This window comes from Fusarium falciforme, chromosome 9, assembly GCF_026873545.1.
Source record: "Fusarium falciforme chromosome 9, complete sequence".
Lineage (NCBI taxonomy): Eukaryota > Fungi > Ascomycota > Sordariomycetes > Hypocreales > Nectriaceae > Fusarium > Fusarium falciforme.
This window is the reverse complement of record NC_070552.1, coordinates 1,032,794-1,054,531: the sequence shown is the minus strand read 5'-3', so window position 1 is coordinate 1,054,531 and position 21,738 is coordinate 1,032,794. Positions and strand designations below refer to the sequence as shown.

The window sequence follows — 21,738 nt, the reverse complement described above, 5'->3', positions numbered from 1 at the left end:
GTCAAAAAGGCGAATGATTTACGATGCGTGACCTGGTTACGATGATGCTGTGACGATTTGGCTTGGTCATGTAGCTAATGAGAAATACTGCTGAGCCGAGATGAGTGAGCCGCAGGTAGACACAAACCGAGCTGATACCCTGTGAATTTTGCTTGGCTCGCTTGACTGCAGTGGTTCTGAAGAGTAGGTATGCGACCTGACGCCACACGAATGAGAAATGTAATCAATTCTAGTGGCCCTCGTCTATTGTCTATGATACCTAGGGTAATGTTACACAGGCAGTTTCTCCATACTGTCCAAAATCGAGGCCGATAGCGGCCCCGCCACCCTTCACGCATTTACAAGTTTACTCGGGCTTCTGGAGAAACTCGACAACCGCTATCGACAATTAGCCTCTGCTACCCCTCGGATTGGAACTATATCAATGGATACTTACCTTGCCTGAAGGCTTCAGGCTGCTCAGAAATGAGCCAGTGCCCGGCATCTACGTCGACAAGACGGAACTTGGGGAAGAATTGGCCGATCAAGGGGATGAGCTCGTCCGGAACATATTTACTCTTGGTGCCTCGCACAAACAGGGCGGGCTTCTCGAATCGGATCTCGTTGGGGTCCTTGTAGGGAAAGTCTCCAAGGTTGTCCAGAGACTTGCCCAGGATGTCCAGAGGGATGCGGAACTTGCGGAACTTTTCGCCAGCGGGCTGATACATGTTGCCCAACAAGAACTGTCGGATGGCGAGGGACTCTTCGTACTCGCTAAGAATCTTGTCGGCCTCGGCCTGACGGGTGACGTTTGCGTCGTTGATCTTCTTCATGCCGCGAACGTACTCGGCAAAGTCCCTGCTGAGGGTCACATCTACGGGGGCGTTGTCAACGGCTACGATGTCGGCCACAAGTTCCGGAGAGCGCAAGGCCAGAGCCATTGAAGTCTTGGCGCCCCTGAGTTTCGATCAGCTTGTCGGTCCGTTTACAGAAGTCGTATGAGTGCTTACATTGAGTGACCGATGAGTGTCGTGTCAGTGAGACCATGTCCTTCGATGAACACTGCTACATCCTGGGCCATGGCAAGGTAGTCATGCTGGGTGCTGTGAGGCGACTCGCCATGGTTTCTGAGATCCTGTGAATTGATCGTTGAGTCTCAACCGCGCTGTATCCTTGATTGGCTGGATGTGCCTACCAAGGCGTACACATATCGTCCAAGATCCCGGGCCAGGGCTCTGTTCCGTTGTTAGGACTCAATTGATGACAACGCATGGGAATTACCAACTTGCTGATGGCTCTGTTGTTCTTCTTGGATCCGAACAGCCCGTGAAGAAAGAGAATGGGGGCTTTCCTCTTGTCGGTAACAGGACGCGGTGGTTCATGTAGATCATAGACCAATGGGCCAACGGCCTGGGAGTACAGTCTTATCCTTGCAGACGTAGCCTGAAGACCCTGGCGACCAACAGCAGGGGCCGTCGTCGTCGCTATCCTTCGTAGGGAGAACATGTTTCCTGTCACGATGAGAGACAAAGATGTTTGTTCAAGAAGCCGATTAGATGTCAAAGTTGCCATTTTCGGTAAGACTGAATCAATCGGAACCGCTTTGCTGCATATATGCTTCTAAGGTACATAGATTGAAAATGGTCTCAAGTGGGCCATGATGTCACAACTTTTTGGTCGCCCATGCCTTTAGCTCGCTGAGGAAACAAAACAAAACAACTATTTTACACACTTCGCGATGATGCTCACCACAATAACCGACATAAGAAACGGAGAGAGAAGGAAACGATAGACGCCGAACGATCACCAGATATACGACGCTCGATCTGGTAACATGCTGGAGGAGGAAAGAGTAAGAAATGAAGCCTGAAGGAGGCACAGTCGAGAAGAATGAGGGAATCGAGAGAGTTTGGGCAGCTTAGCTGTCCCAGATGGCACCGTACGCCGGTATGCCACGCGTTTCGAGACCGTATACGATCTTCTTTGTTATCTTTTCGTTGGCGATTACAATCACGGCCTCGGCGTCAAAGGCCTTGGCCATGTTGAAGCCCATTCGAACAAGGTCGGGTCGACCCTCTTTTTTGGTGTCGTGGATGATAGCGTCTGGAACATGCCTGCGGATTAGGCCAACGATTTCCTTGCCAAAGGTCTCCTCTGGCCGTGGCGTGGACCAGATCAGCTGGGTAGGACACGGCTGCCGGGTAATATGTCCAAGCAGTGGCCCAATTCCAGACCCCGTGCCGATAAGCACAATGCGGTTGAACAGAGTCGCGACACGCATCACCCCACATGTCGGCACACCACGCACCCACAACGCACTGGGAGGGTTCTGAATACAGGAACGCGTCCAATCGCCGGCGTTGGAGACCACTAGCGAGTATCCTTTGGCATGATGAGTCGCCTCTGGGTTGGGGATGGTCGCAAACGAGTGCCACTCGACCAAGGGTCGCCGCGAGATGCGCGTGAAGCTTCCATTTACGGGCACGGTGTAGTCAAAGTGCAGCCGGATTGCATGGTTGGAGAGGACTTCTGCCTCGACCGGCACCTTGCGAAGGAAGAACCATGAGGAGGCGATGCTGCCGGTTGCCACGACCAGGAGCCAGAAGTCTGGACTCTTGACAGTTGCCAGACCGAGGTCTTGGCCCTTAGGTCGAGAGTCGTTAATGGCAAGGATTATGCGCACCCAGAACATGGCCAATGCTGTCCAGCCAGCGAAGCGATGGAAGCGTTCAAAGAGATTGTGATATTGTTTCCGGAACGATGGCCATGCAGTCGCCACCATGGAACACAGCAGCCCGCACAGCAGCCACGATACCACCTGAGTGGCCAGGGAGCCCGATGTGTGTCCTTCGCAGAAGCCTGCATTGCAGACGGTGCCGCGGACCGTTGAGATGACCAACCATGCGGTCGCACAAACCCCCGCGCCGGAGTGAACACCACCCAGGTGATAAATCTTGGCGCAACGGGTCCTAATCCACAGCGGCAGTTGTCTTGGTACCGAGCAGGCAACGGTGTACAGGACGTTGATCATGTTGTCCTGGCGCACGAGCACTGCAGTTGCGAGGTTGATGGCGGTAATGGTACCCAGCCATTCAGACCTTGGCTGAAGGGTGATCACGCAGATCAATGCGGCCAAGTTTAGTATCCCGATCAAACTGAACAAGGTGCGATAGACGATGAAGATTCTGTATCTCAGACCCCTGAACGGTTGCTTGGTCGTCTTGCCAGGCAAGTCGCACATCAGGTCTGGTTTCTCCACCACAGTCGACAGAGTCGACATGGAAGAGTGCGACTTGAGCTCGCCATGGTCAGACACGCCCTTCGTATTCTCATCATGGTGTGTAGATGGCTCTGCATTGCATAGCTTGGCCAATGCCAATGCCTTGAGTGCGTTCTTGTCTACTTTGCCGTTGGTAGTTGAGGGGAGGTCATCCAGGAGATGGAGGTGTGTCGGGATGGCGTAGTAGGGTTGGTGTTGCTGCGTGTGCTTGAGGATGGTGGTTACATCGCTCCCGCATGGCGAAGTGAACCCATGGATCTGCCCGTTGATCAGCAGCGCAGCCGCCCGAGACACGCCGGGGGCGGATGCGAGGGAGGCGGACACGCCATCAAGCTCCACGCGGAAACCCTAGCCAAGTCAGATTGGGATGACAGATGGAAGATGAGATTCAGACGAACCTTTACTTTGACTTGATCGTCTACGCGGCCGAGGATTTCGATTGAACCGTCTTGTCGCCATCGTCCAAGATCACCAGTGTTGTACATGGTGGACCTGGCATTCGTGGGTCAGCCTGCTTTGACGTAGGGTCTACTCTCGACACTACTTACCCGTCATTGGCAAACCGATCCGGTTTGTACTTGTCTTTTGCCTTGTTTTCGAGTCCAATATAGCCTCGAGAAACTCCTAGTCCGCCCGCCCACATGACACCTGCGGCACCCACACCGAGTTGCTTACCGTCCTCGCCTAGGATGTACACCTTGTTGTTTGGGGTTGGCTGACCAATTGTCAATTCTTGTCCCACAATGTGCTTTTGCATGGTGTTGACAATCGTTGTCTCGGTCGGGCCGCAGCAGTTCCAGTACGTGCCGTGGGTGGCCCATAGGTCGGCAAGACTGGGGACAGGTCAGCGAGGGAGCAGGAATGCAGTCTCCGCAGGCGACTTACCTCTTGGTGGTCGGCTCACCCGCTGTAGCGACCGTTTTTATTCTGGGGAACTGAGAAGGATGGTACTTTGAAAGGATCGTGGGAGTGCAGATCAAGACGTCAATCTGTCTTTGTTGTCAGTCGGCCTAGTCAATGCTTAACATAACAAAGGACTGACGGACCTGCTGCAGCGTCGGCTCCCAGTCGGAGCCCCGGAGGACAAGTGTTCCTCCATTGCATAAGCATGCAAAGATTTCCCACGCCGCTGTCTGGGTTAGCATTGATGGTGATATCAGGATGATATACCTACCCATGTCGAAGCTGATGTTGAGAACCGATCCCACACAGGTCCCGGCTGAAACCCCTAGGTTTCCGGGAAAGAGGCACACCAGATTGGCGACATTCTTGTGTGTTACATCGACTCCTTTCGGCTGTCCTGTGGTTCCTGTGATATTGTCAGCGAGAGTCTATGGACATATGCATCTTTTAACTTACCGGATGTGTATATCACGTAGCAGCCCCCGTCTGGTGTTGAGAGGTCGACATGATTGCCTTGATCCGGCTCAAAAGATGTGGTCTTGGCTTCGTCAATAACTACAACGGTCTGGTCTGGATGCTGAGTGGTGATGCGATGCTTGGTCGAGGATAGACAAAGGACGACACCCGACTCAGACTCCTCCAGAATCCGACGAATCGTCTCATCAGGTACAACGCCACCATCGAGAGGGATGTACTGGGCGCCGCAGGATAGAATCGCCCAGATACCAACTACCATGTCTAGCCCTCGTTTGACGACAAGTGGGATCCTTGAGTTAGGGACTACCCCTTGAGCTCTAAGCTGGGCGGCCAAGCTCTGAGCTCGTCCAGCAAGTTCCGCATATGTCAGCTCTCTCGGAGATCCCGAGAGATCACGAACGGCTGTGGCATCCGGACAGACTGTTGCATGGTGATAGAAGGCGGCGGTGACAGTAGGGAATGGACGCTCAAGAAGCTCTCCGTGGCCAAGCCGGCCTTGAGACTCGGGGTGGCGATCTCCCGGCCGGGTATTTGTCACGGCCATGATGAAAAGAACTCTGAAAAGAGAAAATGAAGGTAAGAAGAGACAATGCTGATTGTTGACCGTTGTGGTTGACCCTGAGATATCCCTCGAGACTTATATAGTCTTAGACGACGTGGCGGCGGTGGCAACTCACCCTCGCCAAGTTGATTCAGTGATTCAGTCGTTCATCTTGATGGACGTGAATTCGATAACCAGAGCCATCGGCGTCTCAAAGATTTGGTTGTCCCTTGAGTGTCCCCACGGGGTTGACGTCGTCGCCAGCTATCGAAATTGCCCTTGATTCCCCTGGCAACATGTAGTGCACCTCTGTACGCCGAGGGCACGCCGGGGGCGCCAGCTCTTGTCACAATTACTGTAGCATTCCACGCCCGCCCCCGGGGTCCAGAGTACATACGGAGCCGGCCCCGGCTACGGAGAATGTGGACGGAGCAGTCCGGTGAGGGAGGAATGTGATGGCTGTCAATGGCGATGAGACATGGACCTCACCCGGCCGAGGGATGCTGGGCTGGGGGTGGGTGCCCCGCCAAGGGACCGCAATCACGCACCGACAAAGGAGCCCTTTATCGAGGAAGATCTCTGGGGTAGCATCGCTAGTTCTGATGCGAAATCCCGATGAGATGGATCATTGGCTCTCCCTGAGAACCGGAAACCCGTCAATGTCGGTCGGTGGCAGTGGACCCTTGCTCTCGGGGCGATCATTGACGACTGAGTCCGTCTTGGACAATCCATTCCGCCCTGCCAACGTAGGCACTGAAAGCATGGTCGAGAGATTATCGGCACCGGTGGCTTTGGATAGTGCATTGAGGAGTGTCTTGTGTTTGTCCGCACCAACGTCCTCAACATTACCTGATAGCGCGTCATTCTGGGATGACCTCGGCCCAGGGAACCTTTGATGCCCTTCTTTTCTGCCCTTCTTGGCCCTTTTCTCCGAATCTTACGATGCGCTCCTGGTGATGGATCATTTTTGTTCTCTTCTGGACCGAAAAGTACCTCCATACTTGTCCAATTATAGCTACTTTGCAATCTCGTCTCGATGGATTGCCCCGTCGACCGGGTTGAAGTGATAGATCTCAACCACTTGGCGAAGCGAAATGCGCCATCAAAGCGCTTGGTCGACGAGTTTGTTCCGGTCCTTTTGCGGGAATCGGCTCACGACAGCGCCATAGTTGCCGTAAATTTGTGCTTCGATCCTCAGCTGTTGATTGAGTTGACAAACCGCTCTGTGCTTGACTCCCTTCTAAACCATCCATGACCAGCGCGGCCGTCAAAGACATCGTCACGATGGAGGCGGCAGAAGCAAAACCTCCCCCCGCCCAAAAGAGTTGTTCCATAATACGGTTCCAGTTCGTGAGTTCGTTCTCGTGCGTTGACAGTTCCATCCGTCTGCATGTGTTGGGCCTAGCCAACCGATGGTCAACACATCTTGAAGGCGGCGTTGAGCCTCCCTCATAGTGAGACTTGTAGGGAACTATTGGAAATCAAATTCATGCTTCTAATTAGGGTGCGATCTCATTTACGCGTCTCCACGAGCCCGGTTCGTTGTTCCCCTCGAGGCGAGCCTCGCCTCATCCCTGGAGTAGGGGGCACGCGGCGACTTGCGTCTACTTTGAGCCAGTTCAGGGTGAGGTATATCATAGAACCGTTGTTACACGGGCGGTTGAGAAGGGCGCCGAGACCATGTCCATTGTCAGGCCACGAAGGCTACCGTGTTCGAGGCGGCCATGTTGAGCGAGGAACCCGTGTCTTGTGGGCTCGTGTGCGACATGTTTGAGGACGGGCAGGTCTTGCAGAAGACTATTGATGGTACATCACAACTCTCCAGCTGAAGAACTATCGCCACACAACTAGCAAAGGAGGTTGTTTGCCGAGGTTTGCGGACGGCTGGCTTCCCGCTGTCGAGTCAAGAACTGATGACACATCCCGGGCGGATGAGGCTTGTGATGATGACGAAGTTGAGAGGAACTTGTATCACTTTGCTTTTGTGACTTGAGCAAGGGCAAAAAGAGTGGAGGTTTCTCTTTGGAGGTACAGTTTGAGTCATTGATTGATGTCAAAACCTTCAACGTTGGTGTCTGGACGTTTCTACCGTTGTCGGTTGGTAGTTCATGGCCATGCTTTCAGTGGGCCGATAACTGTTGCTGCAGCTGCCGCATACCAACTCATTCACTTCCGCGACGCCCAAGAGCGGAAGGATAAACTCTCCATCCCTTTCTTTTCTCGTTTGTTCAGCGGCGCCCTATCGGATTGTCCCCCACTGAGGTGAGACAGATTGGTGTTGGCAGGCGGCCCATGCTGGACGCATGTGGTTGATGGCGCTCAATCGCCAAGATGACGGATAAGGCGGTTGACCTACTTCAGGGTAACTATCAGACAATAGGTAGGTGATGGAAAGGAGATGCAGAGACTCTGGCGTTCTGAGTCACGGTCAGTTCGGCCTTTCTTTGCCACGCGGTTCGTTGGCGAAGAGGCGTCCTGGAATGGGAAGATCTCTGTCTTGAACTGCGTGCCATCCTTCTGGAAGACAGACATGGCCGAGGGATAGCACGCCGTCACATCGTGGGTGTGGGTGGGTGGATTAGTCCGGCCGTAATGAATGGATGTCTTCACGGGCAAGGCTACTGGGCACATGGTGAGTGAGGGTGTGGTTGGCGGGCCAGGCCGCGATCTCTGCAGCGACCAACCCAGAGATGTGGGATCTCGTGGGAACTTGTGAGTTGCCGCGGAGAAATCCCGTGCTTGATCGTTGCACCGAACATGGACTGAGGTCATCGTGAATGAGATGAGACTGTTGACTACGGTCGAGTGTCCGATGCCGCCACATGAATGCCTATGAACACCTTGTAAGCCTGTCGTCAGCCTCAACGATCTCCAGTCTCAAGGCCTAGCCTCCAAGTTCAGCTCAAGTTGCCCTTTGGGCATACCTCAGATGATGAATCAGCTACACCCAGTAATAGATTCGCATGGAAAGGGTTGAGTGGCTTCTTGTTCTAGTCCTCCTTCGGGAAGTTCACCAAGGCGTCCATGCATTCGCGTCCGTCTTGGCTCAAAAGCCCATGGCAGCCATGACGACCATTACGAGGCCATTGGCCGTACGAATAAAGAGACCGAGATGCTTCGGAAGGGAAGCAAAAGGTCCACTTTAGACTCACCCGGGTCTCAGCTGGCGACCTGAACGCCGGGACTATCGCTCACACTCCCTTTGTCACTTCTCAACTCTGATAGCTGCCAGTGTCTCAGCTGTCACTCAGCCAGTACCGTGGAGATGGAAATGGGATTCACGCGCAGGCGCCGGGGAACAAGGTCCCTGAGGAGAGACAGAAAGGGCGAGGGATCTGCGTACACCTTGGGGGAAGACGCCGAGTGTCCGGCCGAGGGCGCAGAGCCCTGGTCTGTCACATCTTTTTGAAGCGTGCTAGCAGTGAATCAGTCGAGTGCAGGATCTGAGACCTCTTGCGAGATTTACTGCCAGGATTCGTGGTGGTGGGATGAGCAGGAAAAGGGAAAAAAGAGAAACAACAAGGGGGGCGCTTTAGACCGGAAGAAGCAAACAACGTGAAACATTTCTCAGTCATTTCATAACTCGAGACAGTGCATTGTTTGAGCACACAGGGCCTTGTGCATGAGTTGTATTTGTACAGTGCTCGGTGAGTGTGCGACTGAGTCGCGGGCTTGTCACCAAGACCCAAACCAGGTCACGTTGACAGGCATAATTGGGACTTGACGCTTTTCTTCTAATGTTATCGACTCATTATATAGAATCTCTGTCATTACTTACTAATGAAAGCCCTCATCTGACATCAGAGATGACTCAGGCATCGTTCACCAGACTGTGTGTCTGCGACCAAGGATCAACTCCCTTCCATCAAAAGGCTTCAGTGGTTGCACGCCTCACGTATCTGAGTATCTATGGATAAAACCCAAAAGGTATGCCAAGGACTTGATTGAATGGCTTAGAAAATTGCCTTGAGTTGGGCATTTCTCAGATCTTCAGAGAAATGCGCTTGCGGCCATGTTTCACGGCTAGTTAGGTTGCCGAGACAATCATATCGATTCTTAGAGAAACTTCCTGGATCAAGATAAAATGGATCAGTTATATCGAAAGAACTTCAGAGCTCCTAGATAGAATTCTGACCTCGCGTCCCTGCTTACTCCCCCAGTATTATTAGTCATGAGACTCACGATGAGAGCATTTACTCCTTGACGTAACCTCTTTATTTGATGAGAAGTCTTAAAACATGTAGTTCAGGGTAGCTAGAGCAGAAAAATTGTAGATATGAGAGCTTGGCTGTGGGGGAAGTGCGTACCTAGAAAGGACTGGTGATACTGCCGTAGGAGGTCTGCCGGAAGAAGTACGAGATCCAGGAACAAACGCCTGCCGCGTCAATCAATCTCCATGAACTCCTGTAGATCATTATATGATGTACTCTCATTTGTTCCGTAGTTTTCTTCGGGATTTAGCTTCTATGCGGAATTGTTCAATTTGAAGTCATTATCGCTCCTACATGTATCACTAACTAGAGCGGAAAGGGGCACACTTTTGCGAGTTCTATATATGTACGACAGAGTTTAGGTCTTAGTCAGACGCCCAGACTTTGTGCATATCGGCTCCGGCTACAGTATTTGGACGAGTGCAGAAGAACTAACCAGGGCGGTATGACGGTGGAGCGATCCGCTGACACCCAATTTCACTTCTGAAGCTCCATAGGGTTCTCAGTAGAGGTGATCCGTCAAAGCGTCAGCAAGAGGGAAGCCTAGCTGATGTCCTGACCAATAGAGTTTTCGTGATCGAGCTTTGAGGTCATGCTGATCGACGACGTCCACGTATGATCAACTAGACCCCACACTAGCTTCAACAGGGCATACTTAGCATTTACGTGAGACTTGGCCCAGGAGCGGTGCATCAAGCAGGCTGTAGCTGAGCGCAAGATAGATAAACCGACTCGTGTCTCGGGTAGATGGCCCAAGTCCTAAATCCCCATGCCACTGTCTATGACGCGCGTGGTAGCTCACGTTTCGTCACCTTCTTTTCCTCTCACTCACACACGACCAGCCCCTACTGTGCTACTATGAGTGAAAGGCGATGTCGACTACTTCAAACTCAGCTGTCGTCTGCTGATAAGCAGCTCGGCCAGTGTTGACATCCTTGAATGGGGACAACAGTTGGCTGATGTCCTTCCCAAGGCCCGAGACTGAGCGGGCGGCAGCAGGGAAGGCCTTTTACCACGTCGTTTTCGAGCCGTGGCTCGAGGGGCCAACAAGTATGCTTGGATCGTGGTTTATCAACATATCACTAAGCTCCCGCCCTGCAATCCCAGATGCCGAAGCTGTCAAGGATGTCGTTCGAGAGATCGAAGATGCGGCTGCCATCCATCTCCCCCAATCAGGTGATGCAGCGGCAAAGGCACCGAAAGAAGGGCCAGATAGCGGCGGTATAGATGCTATCTTACTTGGATTTCGCTACCTGGACCATGTTCACGAAGCGACGCTTCGAAAATTCTCCAAGGATATCCCTGTTATAGCCACGCCTGAAGCCGCCGATATTGTCAGACCATGGGGCCATTTCAAGACGATCAAGCTTATTCAAGACCTGGAGCCGTCGATTAAATCGTGGCGTACCCCAGAGCTTCACCCTGGTGAGGCTCTGCCTTCGTGGCTAACACCAATCCGTCTTCCCGGCTTCGCGGTCCTCAACTTTTGTCTTGCTATCGTCTGGACACATCCCACCGACGGTGAGGGTGAGGTTCATGAAGTTATTTTGAGCTCGCCGCATGGAACTCGCTTCGAAGGATCTCTGGAGGCCTTCCACAATGCGGAGCCCAAGACAAAGATGCTCGCCATGCTCCATGGGCTCAAGGAAAGCCACACATTGGGAAGTCAGACTACACTCGGGGCCAGGGGAGGACTCAAAATCTATCGAAAGGTTGGAGGAGTCAAGTATTGGGTTCTGAGTCATTCCAAGTTGCTCTACGGTGGCATTTCCCTATATCTCGCTTGGACTCAAGATACCCAGAGAACTGTGAGCTGGATGCTGGAGGAAGAACAGAAGGCAGACCCTGATGCCACCAAGAAAGAAAAGCCCAACGTCGTGGAAGTCGACAATGGGGGGTCGTTTGTATTGGAGGACTGAATGAGAGCAGTTGGAGTGCTACTTATTGTGCCGCTTGCTGGAGTGTTTTTCATACATGATGATTTCGAGCCAAATCCGACGTTTTTTATGTAGATATCTACATTTGAGATTTCTGAACGGCCCAAGGCAACGATATAGGCATCGAAAGCAAAGTCTATCTTAGTATACCTCTATATTTTGTAGTTGATACTGTTAACTACTGCTTGTCATTGCCTCCTGGACCGATGTACCTCCGCCATTCGCGAGATATTCTCCAGCGCTTGCTTAGTTTCTCTCTTGCTTTTCTTACCACCATGTATTATTTCTGATAGCGTTACAACGGCATGGCCCGAAACAATTACGGCATTTGCTTCTCTATCAAATTGAGTTGGTGCTTGTGGATGATTGGTGGAGTTTTTGGATTTCTTTCAGGTGGTTTGCACAGCCCTGTGCTATGCTAACAGAGACGGCCTGCGGGAAAAGATGGTGTTACTTTGTGGTACTTGCCCGAGGAGAATTGATTGCCGAAGACCGGGATCAAGGCGAACTTTACCGCCTTGAAACAACCGCTTGTGTGAAGACCAATCACATCGACTGAGGCTTCTCAATGGTAGGCAGGGGTGGTACCTCCTTGTCCTTGAGCTCTAGACCCTGATGCCAGGGTCTTCCTTGCAGCCCGGGTGCAGAACCCGGCAGCTCAGCCCAACTTGCCAAGGGCGGCCAAGAAGAGCTGAAGCTGGGCGATGTTGGGCGTGTGCCACGCTGTGTGTGTAGGTTGCGATCGAGCACGTTGTGCAACTGGTGATGAGGTACAGACTTTGTGTAGCGTACGCCCTGTCATTGTGAGCAGTTGCACAGCCTGATTTTGAAGATAGCCGGGCTGAGAGCTACAATGGTTTTGGCGCATTCCCTAGCGAAGCAAGGGGACCTTGGGATTCAGCCCATGCAAGCCACTCGAGGAGTCATGTGCTGTCTAACGCAGCAGCATCGTCAATCAGAAGCTGCCTTACCAGAACGCCCATTGCTTGGCGCCAATCAACCCCCAACCTTCATCGACCCTTGCTAGCGGGCTGCGTGGTTGCGAGTCTTTGAGGCTGGGAGTATGAAAAAGCTGTACCCCGCCCCAATTGCTATTGTCGAGACCTCGCGAGCTCCTGCGCCTTGATCCCCTCGAGTCCTAGTCTCTTGTCATGTATCAGCCTTTCCATGCGTTGGCCCTCGGTGCCATGGCCGTTTCGACGGCCGCCATGGCCATCTCGGAGCCAACAGGGCGACGCGATGCCGGATACCTCTATCAACCAGCGCCGACACTAATGCCCGAGATGCACGAGCTGGAGAAGCTCCAAAAACAGCTTCTTCACCTGGGCAAGCGTCAAGAAACCGCTTCGGTAAACACCTACACAGTTGTCAACAGCCCCGACGAGACATGCGGTTTCCTATCAGGCTCTCCAGGCAATGCCATCAAGTGCGCCAATGGCGAGAAATGCAGCTGGGAGCTTGCACACATTACGAGAATCATGTGCGGATCAGTCGCACATGTGACGTGCTACAATCGAGAACAGGCTCTAAACACGGAGCTCTGTAACGATGTTTGCCAAAGCAATTCTTTCTACCTGCTTTGGTAAGACCCCTAGCTTGACAGATACCATCTTCATATTGACCGGACTGATTACAGCACCGAACGATCATCAGCGTACTGCGCAGTGTACTCCTACGAAGATGGAGTCAAGGACTATCGATGTGCAACTGCAAGCCTGTCGAGGGCCCAGGGCGTGTCATTCACCTACGATGGCCAAAGAGGGCGAAGTTTCACGACATTAACGGTTGCTGGGGATGCCGTCGAGACTCCGACTCCCTCCTCAACCTCTACAACTACAACTGAGGAACCGGAGGAGTCCGAAACCGAGACAGAAACGCCCACTGAATCTGACGATATAACCACAACCATCACTGTTGATCCAGGCAGGGTCACGAGTGCGGGCCCTGTGGAAACCGAACATGGCAAAAGTGACGGTCCCAATATCGGAGCTATAGTTGGCGGCTCTATTGGCGGCTTCGTCGCCCTATCGTTGATAGTATTGGGTGCCATTTGGCTGCTTCGACGCAACAAGAAGAACCAAACTTCCCCGAACCAACCAGCGCCTGTACCACCACCTATGCAGCACCACACTCCTGTGTCCTCAGTGCCACCAATGAGCGAACACACTGGCCTCGTCTCGCCAGCCTCACCAACCCAATCTGACTGGCGAGGTTCTTCGGTTGCTCCGACCTCGACCCAGAGCCCAGTCTCGATGCAAGGCTGGTCAACCCATTCGCCCGCAAGCCAGCCTTACAATGCTGCCCCGCAGAATCCCAACTACCACTAAAAACTTGGAAATGTGAAACGAATGCCGGAGGAAGGTGCGATACCCGCGGGAATGCTTTGAGAAAGGCCGCTGGCACAAATGGGACAGATGTCTCCTGATGGGCCGAATGGCTACGCCTCTCACTCTAGATTCTGTATCATGTTGAAGTTTGTGTTCACTCTGGGGCTGGAATCTCTCCTTCATTGACAAGTATGGATGTTGCTTGGAATATCATGGAGGCTTCGGTAGCATGGTCATCCATGGACTACTTCTGGACTCGGGCAATTAGAAGAAACACATGGGCATTCCTACCCGATATGAAGTGCATATCGGCCAACACTCGCTTCTGTAGATAGAGGCTTTGGCTTTTGCTCAGTAATATAGTGTTTGGATAATCAATACTGCTCCCAGAGCGAGACACACATGCTTTCCCTAAACTGGAACTACATCTTTCTGTGGGCTGTGTTGACAAAAGAGCACGTGGCAGAAAGCCGTGATAGCTCTGAGGAAGTCGCATGTTTCAATGATTCTTCAAGTGCATCAAAAAGGTTGATTCTACCAAATGTTAGGAGGGGCCAAGCACTGTAAACTTCCCAAAAAGGATATGGACACGCACCACTCAGGTCCTTAGGAAAGGAGATACCTGATTCTTGCTGTACCGGGGAGGCTGTAGGCGAAGATAACCTCAAACCTTGGCCACGTATCTAGAGTTACGACTGCACCCTCAAGTGAGGAGCGTTGATTGGAGAGCAATCCCGTCCTCGTTGGTGAAGCAGCTCTCCTGAGAAGAGAAAACTCATGCTCAATGATGAGTTCGATCCAGAACATATCATCTAGTCAGACCACATAATAGAATGAGACGTTATTCAAAGTCACAGCGATCTCGAAAGTGAACATCGAGCCATTCCAGCGATACGCCGACTTCAGCTACCTACACTCTATTTAAGTCCTTCAGTAACCACGGATGAAGCCCACGGAATGAACAAGGTTCGTCGAGAGCCAGCCCCATGGCATACTGGTTCATCGTTCATTTACACTAACAACTGAGCGCAAGAGTATAAAGGATAATCTTGCATATCATACCGGCCTCATAGTTCCCGTAATGGCAATGATGCTGTGAACAAGGTTGGTGCCTTGACGTGCCAAATCTCCTTTTACTTGTCCTCTGAATCGTCGCTCTGGAGTGGCATGCGAATGTACGTGTCATCGAGGAATTCCAATCCGTCTTCTAAAATTAAACAATCTATTTATCTGACCACCTGTATCGGGTTTCAATTAGCGGCATTCTTTTGTTGGCTTTCAGGGAATTTTAGTCTTGGGGTGAAGGCAGTCGAAGTATAGTGATGGTCACAGGAAGATTCCCAAAGGAGAATTTCCTGACAATCGCCCTCCGTGGTGTCTTCTTTCTTGAATCAAGCACAATATCGGCCATCCATCTTTGTGTAAGAATTCTATGAGCATCATCTGATAACAATGCCGCTTCTGACATCAGTCGACATGACGCAGGCTCTCTTGGACCATTCATTGTTCCCTTCGGAATTCTCATGCTCTCAAGAATACTTTCCATGACCGCTGCTTCTTTTTGACTTCTAGAACAGGTTTCATATTCATAAGTAATAAGTAGGAGCCTTTTAGCAACGCCAAAAGCTTCCATGGGGTAGATATCGCCTAACGACTGGAATTGTCACCAACCTTGACAACCACAGATGAGGATGCATATGGCAATGACAGAAGTTTTGGCCATTTTATACCATAGATTGAGTTTAAAATTCAGTTGTTCGTAGTCTTCCTGATGCGAAGGAGGAATGTTAATTTGTGTTGCTGGGCTCGGCATATTAAGATAGGAGTAACGGGATCTTAATTGGAATAGATACCTAGAAAGAGTGATAAACAAGCGGGGAGATGAAACAAGAAGGAAGCGAAAGAGAGATTTGGCGTTGTAGAGTATCTAAATCTTCGAACTTTTGTCTCTCAACTTGAGTAGAGATTCCACCTTCTTGCAGTCGAGCTTGTCGAAGGCGGTCGAAACTCCTAATCCTAAGGTGATTCTTAAAGCGAGTAACCAGAGTCCATGAAAAATGGAGTCTAGTGAGATAAGGTTAACTTTAAGTATCGGCCGGGCTCACCCAAGCTCTTTCAAGATCTCATAGGGTTGTGGGTAAATGATAGGATAGCTCCGAGACCAGCCTACAAAATCACTTGACTTTAATCACTCAACGCCGAGCTGAAGTAACCCCAGAAAGTCTAAAAAGTATTTAGAATGTATGGAACCAGATGTTTTAGATCCAATAATGGGTGTCTTGGCGGGAGCGGAATGTAATAGTTCGTTGTAGGAGCAAGAATCCTTGACAGAGTCCTAGGATTTAAGCAGTCAGGGAGCAATTTAGATAGCGTTTGCTTCTAAATATCTTCTCTCACATACCTTGTATGGCCTAAAGTCTGTCTTGAAGTGTTGCTTTCTAGTTGTTCATTCCCAGTCCTTGTGCATTGGTCGCCATGTCGGGCGCCCAAACCATGGAAACGCCATCTCAGTTTGTCCTGTCACTCTAAATAAACACGAAACAAATATTCCGCCATTGATGAGATGACCTGTTCAAAAAGCGGTGTGTCCTCTCTAACGGTAGCCTTGAAGATGAATCGTTGACTGGCTTTTGGCTTTCCATAACTGACTTGAGAAAACGGACCAAACGTATACTTGTGGTATCTGGACAGAGCCGGATTCGAGGAATCATAAGGTGGAGCGAGGCTTTGGTGACCATGGGCGCTTAACAGGTTGTTAACGTCTGGCACGCTGTAAACCAATACTTGTATAGGTATTCGTTTGGCTTCTTCAGGAGTGATTTTTATACACTGCCTCAGGCCATCCTGTATGTACTTCTAATAGGCGTCGTAGACACCTAGTTGTTGACCAGATAGCGTGGTAAAATGACCGAAGAGGCTATATCGCTCCAACAAGATGCAAAGCGGGAAGGAAACTAGGCCTAACCACTGGCCGTGTTGTAGGGGCGTTATTGATGTCGTTCGGAAGCTAAGAAGCCATCCGTTATGATGCCACTTTTGATAATAGAACTTACGAGAATAGATTACTACTGGTTGCATAGGTAGATCGGAGATTGGGAAGAGTTGTGACGTATCTTGTGTTTAGTCTCCTTGACGTTACCATCCATGAGTCTTAAGGCCACTGTACTAAAGAGACAGATGCCTGACTGAAAAGAGCTGTACTATTGACATGTGTCTGAAAAGAAGTCAAGTATTATCTGAAAACCTTTCTTTATCACCTGCCTAAGGTAGATTGCAATTGATAAGGTTGGATTATTTTGTCCATGTGGCTATCAGAAATAGCATTGTTATGGTCGACCGTACACATCCGCAGCGGTGTGCTCCCATTGGCCAGAGAATCTCTTATCTTTGGCAACCCTGAACAGCCCTTATTCGATTAGCGGGAATAAGCATGCGCCCTTTGTTTGACAGCATATCTGATACTCACACACACCACACGCAGTCTCAATTTCATTTGTACTGTACTCCGTACCACCCGATCGGCAACACTCGTACAAACATGTCCTTCAACCCGGACCAACTCGTTCTCCCACGCCCTAGAGGGGATGTGGCATTACCGCAACCACCAATTTCCGGCCCATCTGAGGAAACCTTCACCAAGACTTTTGGTGCACTTCTCCCACCCGCCAAGTTTCTCAACACGGCCACAGGAAAAGCTGCATACTATGAGTTACTTCCCTCGTCGCCCGGTGATGATTCAAGCACGCCTAGCCGTGTGCTTCTTATTCATGGCGTGCAGACCCCGGCTCTTGGCATGCTGCCACTCGCACGGGAGCTCCATACATCATTCCCAAACGCACATCTCGTACTTGTCGACCTCTGGGGCCACGGTCTGAGCGACACACCTATTGTCCCACACGAAGCAGGACTATTTCACCAATTGCTTGATGATCTACTTGACCAGCTAGAGTGGCCTTCAGCCCATCTTGTGGGGTATTCCTTTGGCGGAGCACTTACAGCTGGATACGTTGCGTCGCGGCCATCGCGAGTGCAGAGTTTCACGCTTGTTGCCCCGGCTGGCCTCCTTCGCTTTACCGATTTCTCGGCCGAGGAGCAGGGCTACTTACGCGGCGGTGACGAAGCCGCAGCAAGGGAGTGGGTGGTCGAGTGGCTGGAAGGCGGCGAGTTGACTGTGCCAGCGGACTGGGAGAAGCGCGTTGAGAAGGGTGAAGTTGTTGCCGAAGCCGTCAAGGAGTGGCAGATGCGCAAGCATCCTGGGCATACCGCTTCTGTTGTTGCCATCGTGAGAGACGGTGGGGTTATGGACAGACATGCTGAGTTTACCAAAGCGGCAGGAACTGGGATCCCGGCTCTGGCGGTCCTAGGCGAGCTGGATAGCTTATGCTCTAAGCAGCAATTGAGCGATCATGGCTTTTCTAATGTGATTGTGGTCCCGCAGGTCGGACATGGTGTTGTGAGGGAACGAGCGAGAGAGGTAGGAGTAGAAGTAGGTAAGTTCTGGGATAGTATTATATAAAAAATAATATAAAAGTATAAGCTAGCTCGCCAAGACTTTCTAAGCTGTAAGCATAATCAATAAGAGATGAATAACGTACATGCATAGCTTGCGTGACAAACAAGTATACGTGACAGAATGTATTTTTACCTTAAAAAATAAAATTAAAAAATTCCTTAAAATTTAAAATATAGCTTAAAATAACTATAATTTTCATATTATATATATTATATAATAACCTATCTTATATAATCTTTAAAATAAATCTAAATAAATCCTTTATAAGGTAATATATAATACTCTCTAGAGAATTCACCTAACTTACGCATTTAGCTCCCTATATCTGTTAAACTAAAAGTAGGGTAATTGTAATGGGACTACTAGGGTTATTTAGGCAATGTCACGGTCTTAGCATTCTTCGATTCGTATAACTTTAAGAGAACAAGAAACCACCATATGAACCGTCCATTTATGCCAGCTACTATATCAACTATTACGTCAACTACAAATCACTCAGTCTCACTGCTTCTTGGAGGACTTGTCCTGAAGATGCTGCTGTAAAAAGTATCCACCAAGCGCGACTCCAAAATACCCCAGGGCATCGACGACACTCTGAACCAGCCAGCCATATTGATCGCCAAATCGTGCCAGGGGGGTTTTCTGAGCAAAGGCACGGAGCTCTCGTAGCTCGTCCCGCTCCTCTTGTGTTCTACACTTAGTTAATATGGGTAAATGTTTAAAAACGTAAAGAAGATGCTTACTGCTAAACAATGCGAGGATCGGTGCCAAGAGGCATTGGCCCAGCCACACCATAGAGAACGTCAACCATTTGTTGACTTGGGGTCAGCGGCAGCGAGCCAGGAGCCACATTCGGGCTCGGCGCAGGGGGGGCAGTGGGAGCAGGTGGCGCGGTGGTAGACGTGGTGGAAGGCGCGGGAGCAGGCACATTATGAAGGGGGAGGCCTGGGCCGGCGGAGGAGGAGGAGGTCTGGTTGCGACGGCGACGGGGTGCCATTGTTGCGAAATCTTGAATATTGGTCTGTCAGAGTCATTTCTTAACACATGGTCATGTCTTGTTTGTGGGCTAGGCGTTGAAAAGAACTTACTCGTGGGAGGGTGGTGCAGTGTTGGTGTGAAGGAGGAAAGAAGGGAAAGAAAAAGTGAGAAGGAAAAAAGAATAATTTAAATATACTGGGATCAGTCAGTTGGCAGCTGTCGGCAGCTGCCAACTATTCTACCAGAAAGTGCTAGAAGTCCCAGCCTCTCAATGCTAGTACAGTGACAGTGCGTCACAGGAGTGACGCATTTTTTCACAATGTATTTACACACAGGATCCTATCAACTCCCGGCCCCAACTCCACCGATTGCATAGAAAGCGCAACACATTAATAATGACTCTATTTACTATCGCTCTAATAAGTTATTATCTCAGACACCCACCACATTCGTAAATAACACTATGTTCTATGCACGTAAGTAAATTACTTTTGCAGGGAACAGAAAACATACTAAGTAGACTAGGACAGCCCTTGGTCATTGTTCTGACTCCTATACCATTTATCCTGCTAACTAAGATAAGTGCTGTAACTGTTACGTAGCAGAGTGGTTGATCTCGACGCGGATCGGGCGGCTCTATTGGACCACCTAAGATAAGTTAGCTGACTGAAGCTGACTGATGAGCTGTCTGACTGATCGGCAGATTATTTAGCCGAGGACTTAACGGATGACTTATTACCTACCTAACTTTAGCTGGAGAAATTCATGCTTCTTTACCATCAAACCTGACTACTTTCTATAACAAAAAGGCCCCCCATAGCGACAATGAACCGGGCGCCGTCACAATGAAGGGGCGGCCTTGTTAGCCATTGTTAATGGCTTTGGCACTCCCTGGGCGATGCTCCTTTATTTCTCTGTAATTTAATTCTATCGCGGAACCACACTAGAGAATGGTTTAAGGATGATGAAATACTGCGGCGTCGAGGAAACACACCGCACAAGCATGGAAGCATCGCCAACGTGATAATGGAAAGCAAGATATATTACAAACCTTAATGCCCACGCCATATTTAAAGAAGAAAAAAATACGATCAAAGCTTTCGCTAATAATTATGTTGGGGATCAAGTGGAGAGGTCTGCCCTAGGAAAAGGGTTATTTTTCTAGTCTTTAAATAGCATAGCGCAGGGCGCTCTTAGAAATGAAACAAGCAACCTTCTTCCCTCATTGCAAGCTGCATACATGGATCTCCGCGACCACGCACTCAGTTGAATTGCCGACACTTCCTACGAATTATTTCCCTCGCGATCGGGTGCACTACAAACGTTTATTATGTCTGCTTCGCTGTAGGGCTCACAGCTGGAGGTCCAAGAAACTGACTGTTGCCTGCGGGTGGGGCGGTATCGCCAGATCTACCCAACGGCAGTGCCCGGTTTTGGTTGCGAGTCTAACTCCATCTAACAAACAATAAGTTTTGCAGCAGCATGCAATTGAAAAGTTATCCCGCCTGAAGGGATAATTCCGCCAGCGTTTACCTTTGCACCGGTAAGGCTCACGCGGGGCGTAGATGAACGGCTCAGTTCAGTCCGCCAAAAGATAGCCCCTTGAGTGTAGTGGCATTAAGAAACTGCAGAGAGTGGTAGTCCGTAATTCAAGCAGAAAGTTAAAAGGTTTGAGCCCTCATAAACAAGGTTGTCTCCCCGGGTTTACGAAAAATCTTATGCATCCCAATGGTAGACCTAAGCCCTCGTGCAAAGTTCGACATGCACATGCATAATGCAAAAGCTAACTGTACGGGCAACCGCCGTAGCCATATGATGTCTCTAGATAGCAATCCAAATTTGTTACAGGTTCGAACAAAGGGTTATAAAAGGGATGCTTCGCTCCCACTGTAGAGATATCAGCACATTGTTCGATATCCCATTTCCGACCCTCCGCGCCTTCAATACACACTCGCGACCTGTCATGAGCAAAAGAGGGGTGCAGCCAATCGGGCCGCACAATCGGACCGCAGGCTATTCGCATCATCAAAGCATGGGTATAAGGGTCATCAGCAGCGAGATAGAAGGAATAACGCCGAGAAAGAGAAGGCTTTAGAAGCTGCTAGAAGCGAGAGAGAGGCCTCATAATAGGTATAAGAAGCCCGAGAGGAGCCGGGCAAGTAGAAGGATAAGAATCAACAGAGTCACCTATTAGACCCCATCTAGCTATCAGCTATATCGCAGCTGCCTTCGTCACTCTTCTTGTTTGATCCCTGACACGACCGCCGTTTCCATGAAGGCCTTCATCCTCCTTTCACTCGCTTGCTTGGCTGTCAGCCTACCTAGCTATGCGGGAACTCGGCAAGCAGATCTCGACCTCCCTGACAGCGTCTATGAGTCTGGTAACGAGGAAAATGGCATTCCCTTCATTCGCCGCATCAAAGCTCATCTAGCTCTAGCCGATCCTACCAGCTTGCCTGCTCCCACCGCAGCCACTTCCAGTAACGCAGCCTTGTCCCGGAGGAGGGGAGCCGGAGTCATGCTCAGTCGCCCGAATCGTCTTCCGCCCCCGCGTTGAGCCCTCTAAGACACTCTCCGAGGAGCCCTCTAAGG

General features: G+C 50.5%; 5 protein-coding genes across 5 annotated transcripts; 3 read left to right on the top strand and 2 right to left on the bottom strand.

The window, feature by feature from the left end:
• Positions 1–346: 346 nt before the first annotated feature.
• On the bottom strand, positions 347–1,551 carry NCS54_01119600 (AB hydrolase-1 domain-containing protein; the record flags this gene model as incomplete). Its single annotated transcript, XM_053156479.1, has 5 exons — positions 347–378; positions 437–936; positions 990–1,114; positions 1,175–1,214; positions 1,265–1,551. 5 exons carry the CDS (start codon positions 1,549–1,551, stop codon positions 347–349), a joined length of 984 nt encoding a protein of 327 aa, XP_053012454.1.
• Positions 1,552–1,897: 346 nt separating this feature from the next.
• Positions 1,898–5,183, bottom strand: NCS54_01119500 (AMP-binding domain-containing protein; the record flags this gene model as incomplete). Its single annotated transcript, XM_053156478.1, has 7 exons — positions 1,898–3,607; positions 3,658–3,751; positions 3,808–4,092; positions 4,145–4,248; positions 4,306–4,388; positions 4,434–4,568; positions 4,619–5,183. The coding sequence occupies 7 exons, from the start codon at positions 5,181–5,183 to the stop codon at positions 1,898–1,900; spliced, it is 2,976 nt and encodes a 991-aa protein (XP_053012453.1).
• A 5,167-nt stretch (positions 5,184–10,350) lies between these two features.
• NCS54_01119400 (Hypothetical protein) lies at positions 10,351–11,310 on the top strand (the record flags this gene model as incomplete). The annotated part of the gene is made up of 1 exon (XM_053156477.1): positions 10,351–11,310. One exon carries the CDS (start codon positions 10,351–10,353, stop codon positions 11,308–11,310), a length of 960 nt encoding a protein of 319 aa, XP_053012452.1.
• Positions 11,311–12,479: 1,169 nt separating this feature from the next.
• On the top strand, positions 12,480–13,655 carry NCS54_01119300 (Hypothetical protein; the record flags this gene model as incomplete). The annotated part of the gene is made up of 2 exons (XM_053156476.1): positions 12,480–12,910; positions 12,965–13,655. 2 exons carry the CDS (start codon positions 12,480–12,482, stop codon positions 13,653–13,655), a joined length of 1,122 nt encoding a protein of 373 aa, XP_053012451.1.
• A 3,538-nt stretch (positions 13,656–17,193) lies between these two features.
• NCS54_01119200 (AB hydrolase-1 domain-containing protein) lies at positions 17,194–18,019 on the top strand (the record flags this gene model as incomplete). The annotated part of the gene is made up of 2 exons (XM_053156475.1): positions 17,194–17,937; positions 17,990–18,019. The coding sequence occupies 2 exons, from the start codon at positions 17,194–17,196 to the stop codon at positions 18,017–18,019; spliced, it is 774 nt and encodes a 257-aa protein (XP_053012450.1).
• Positions 18,020–21,738: the final 3,719 nt, after the last annotated feature.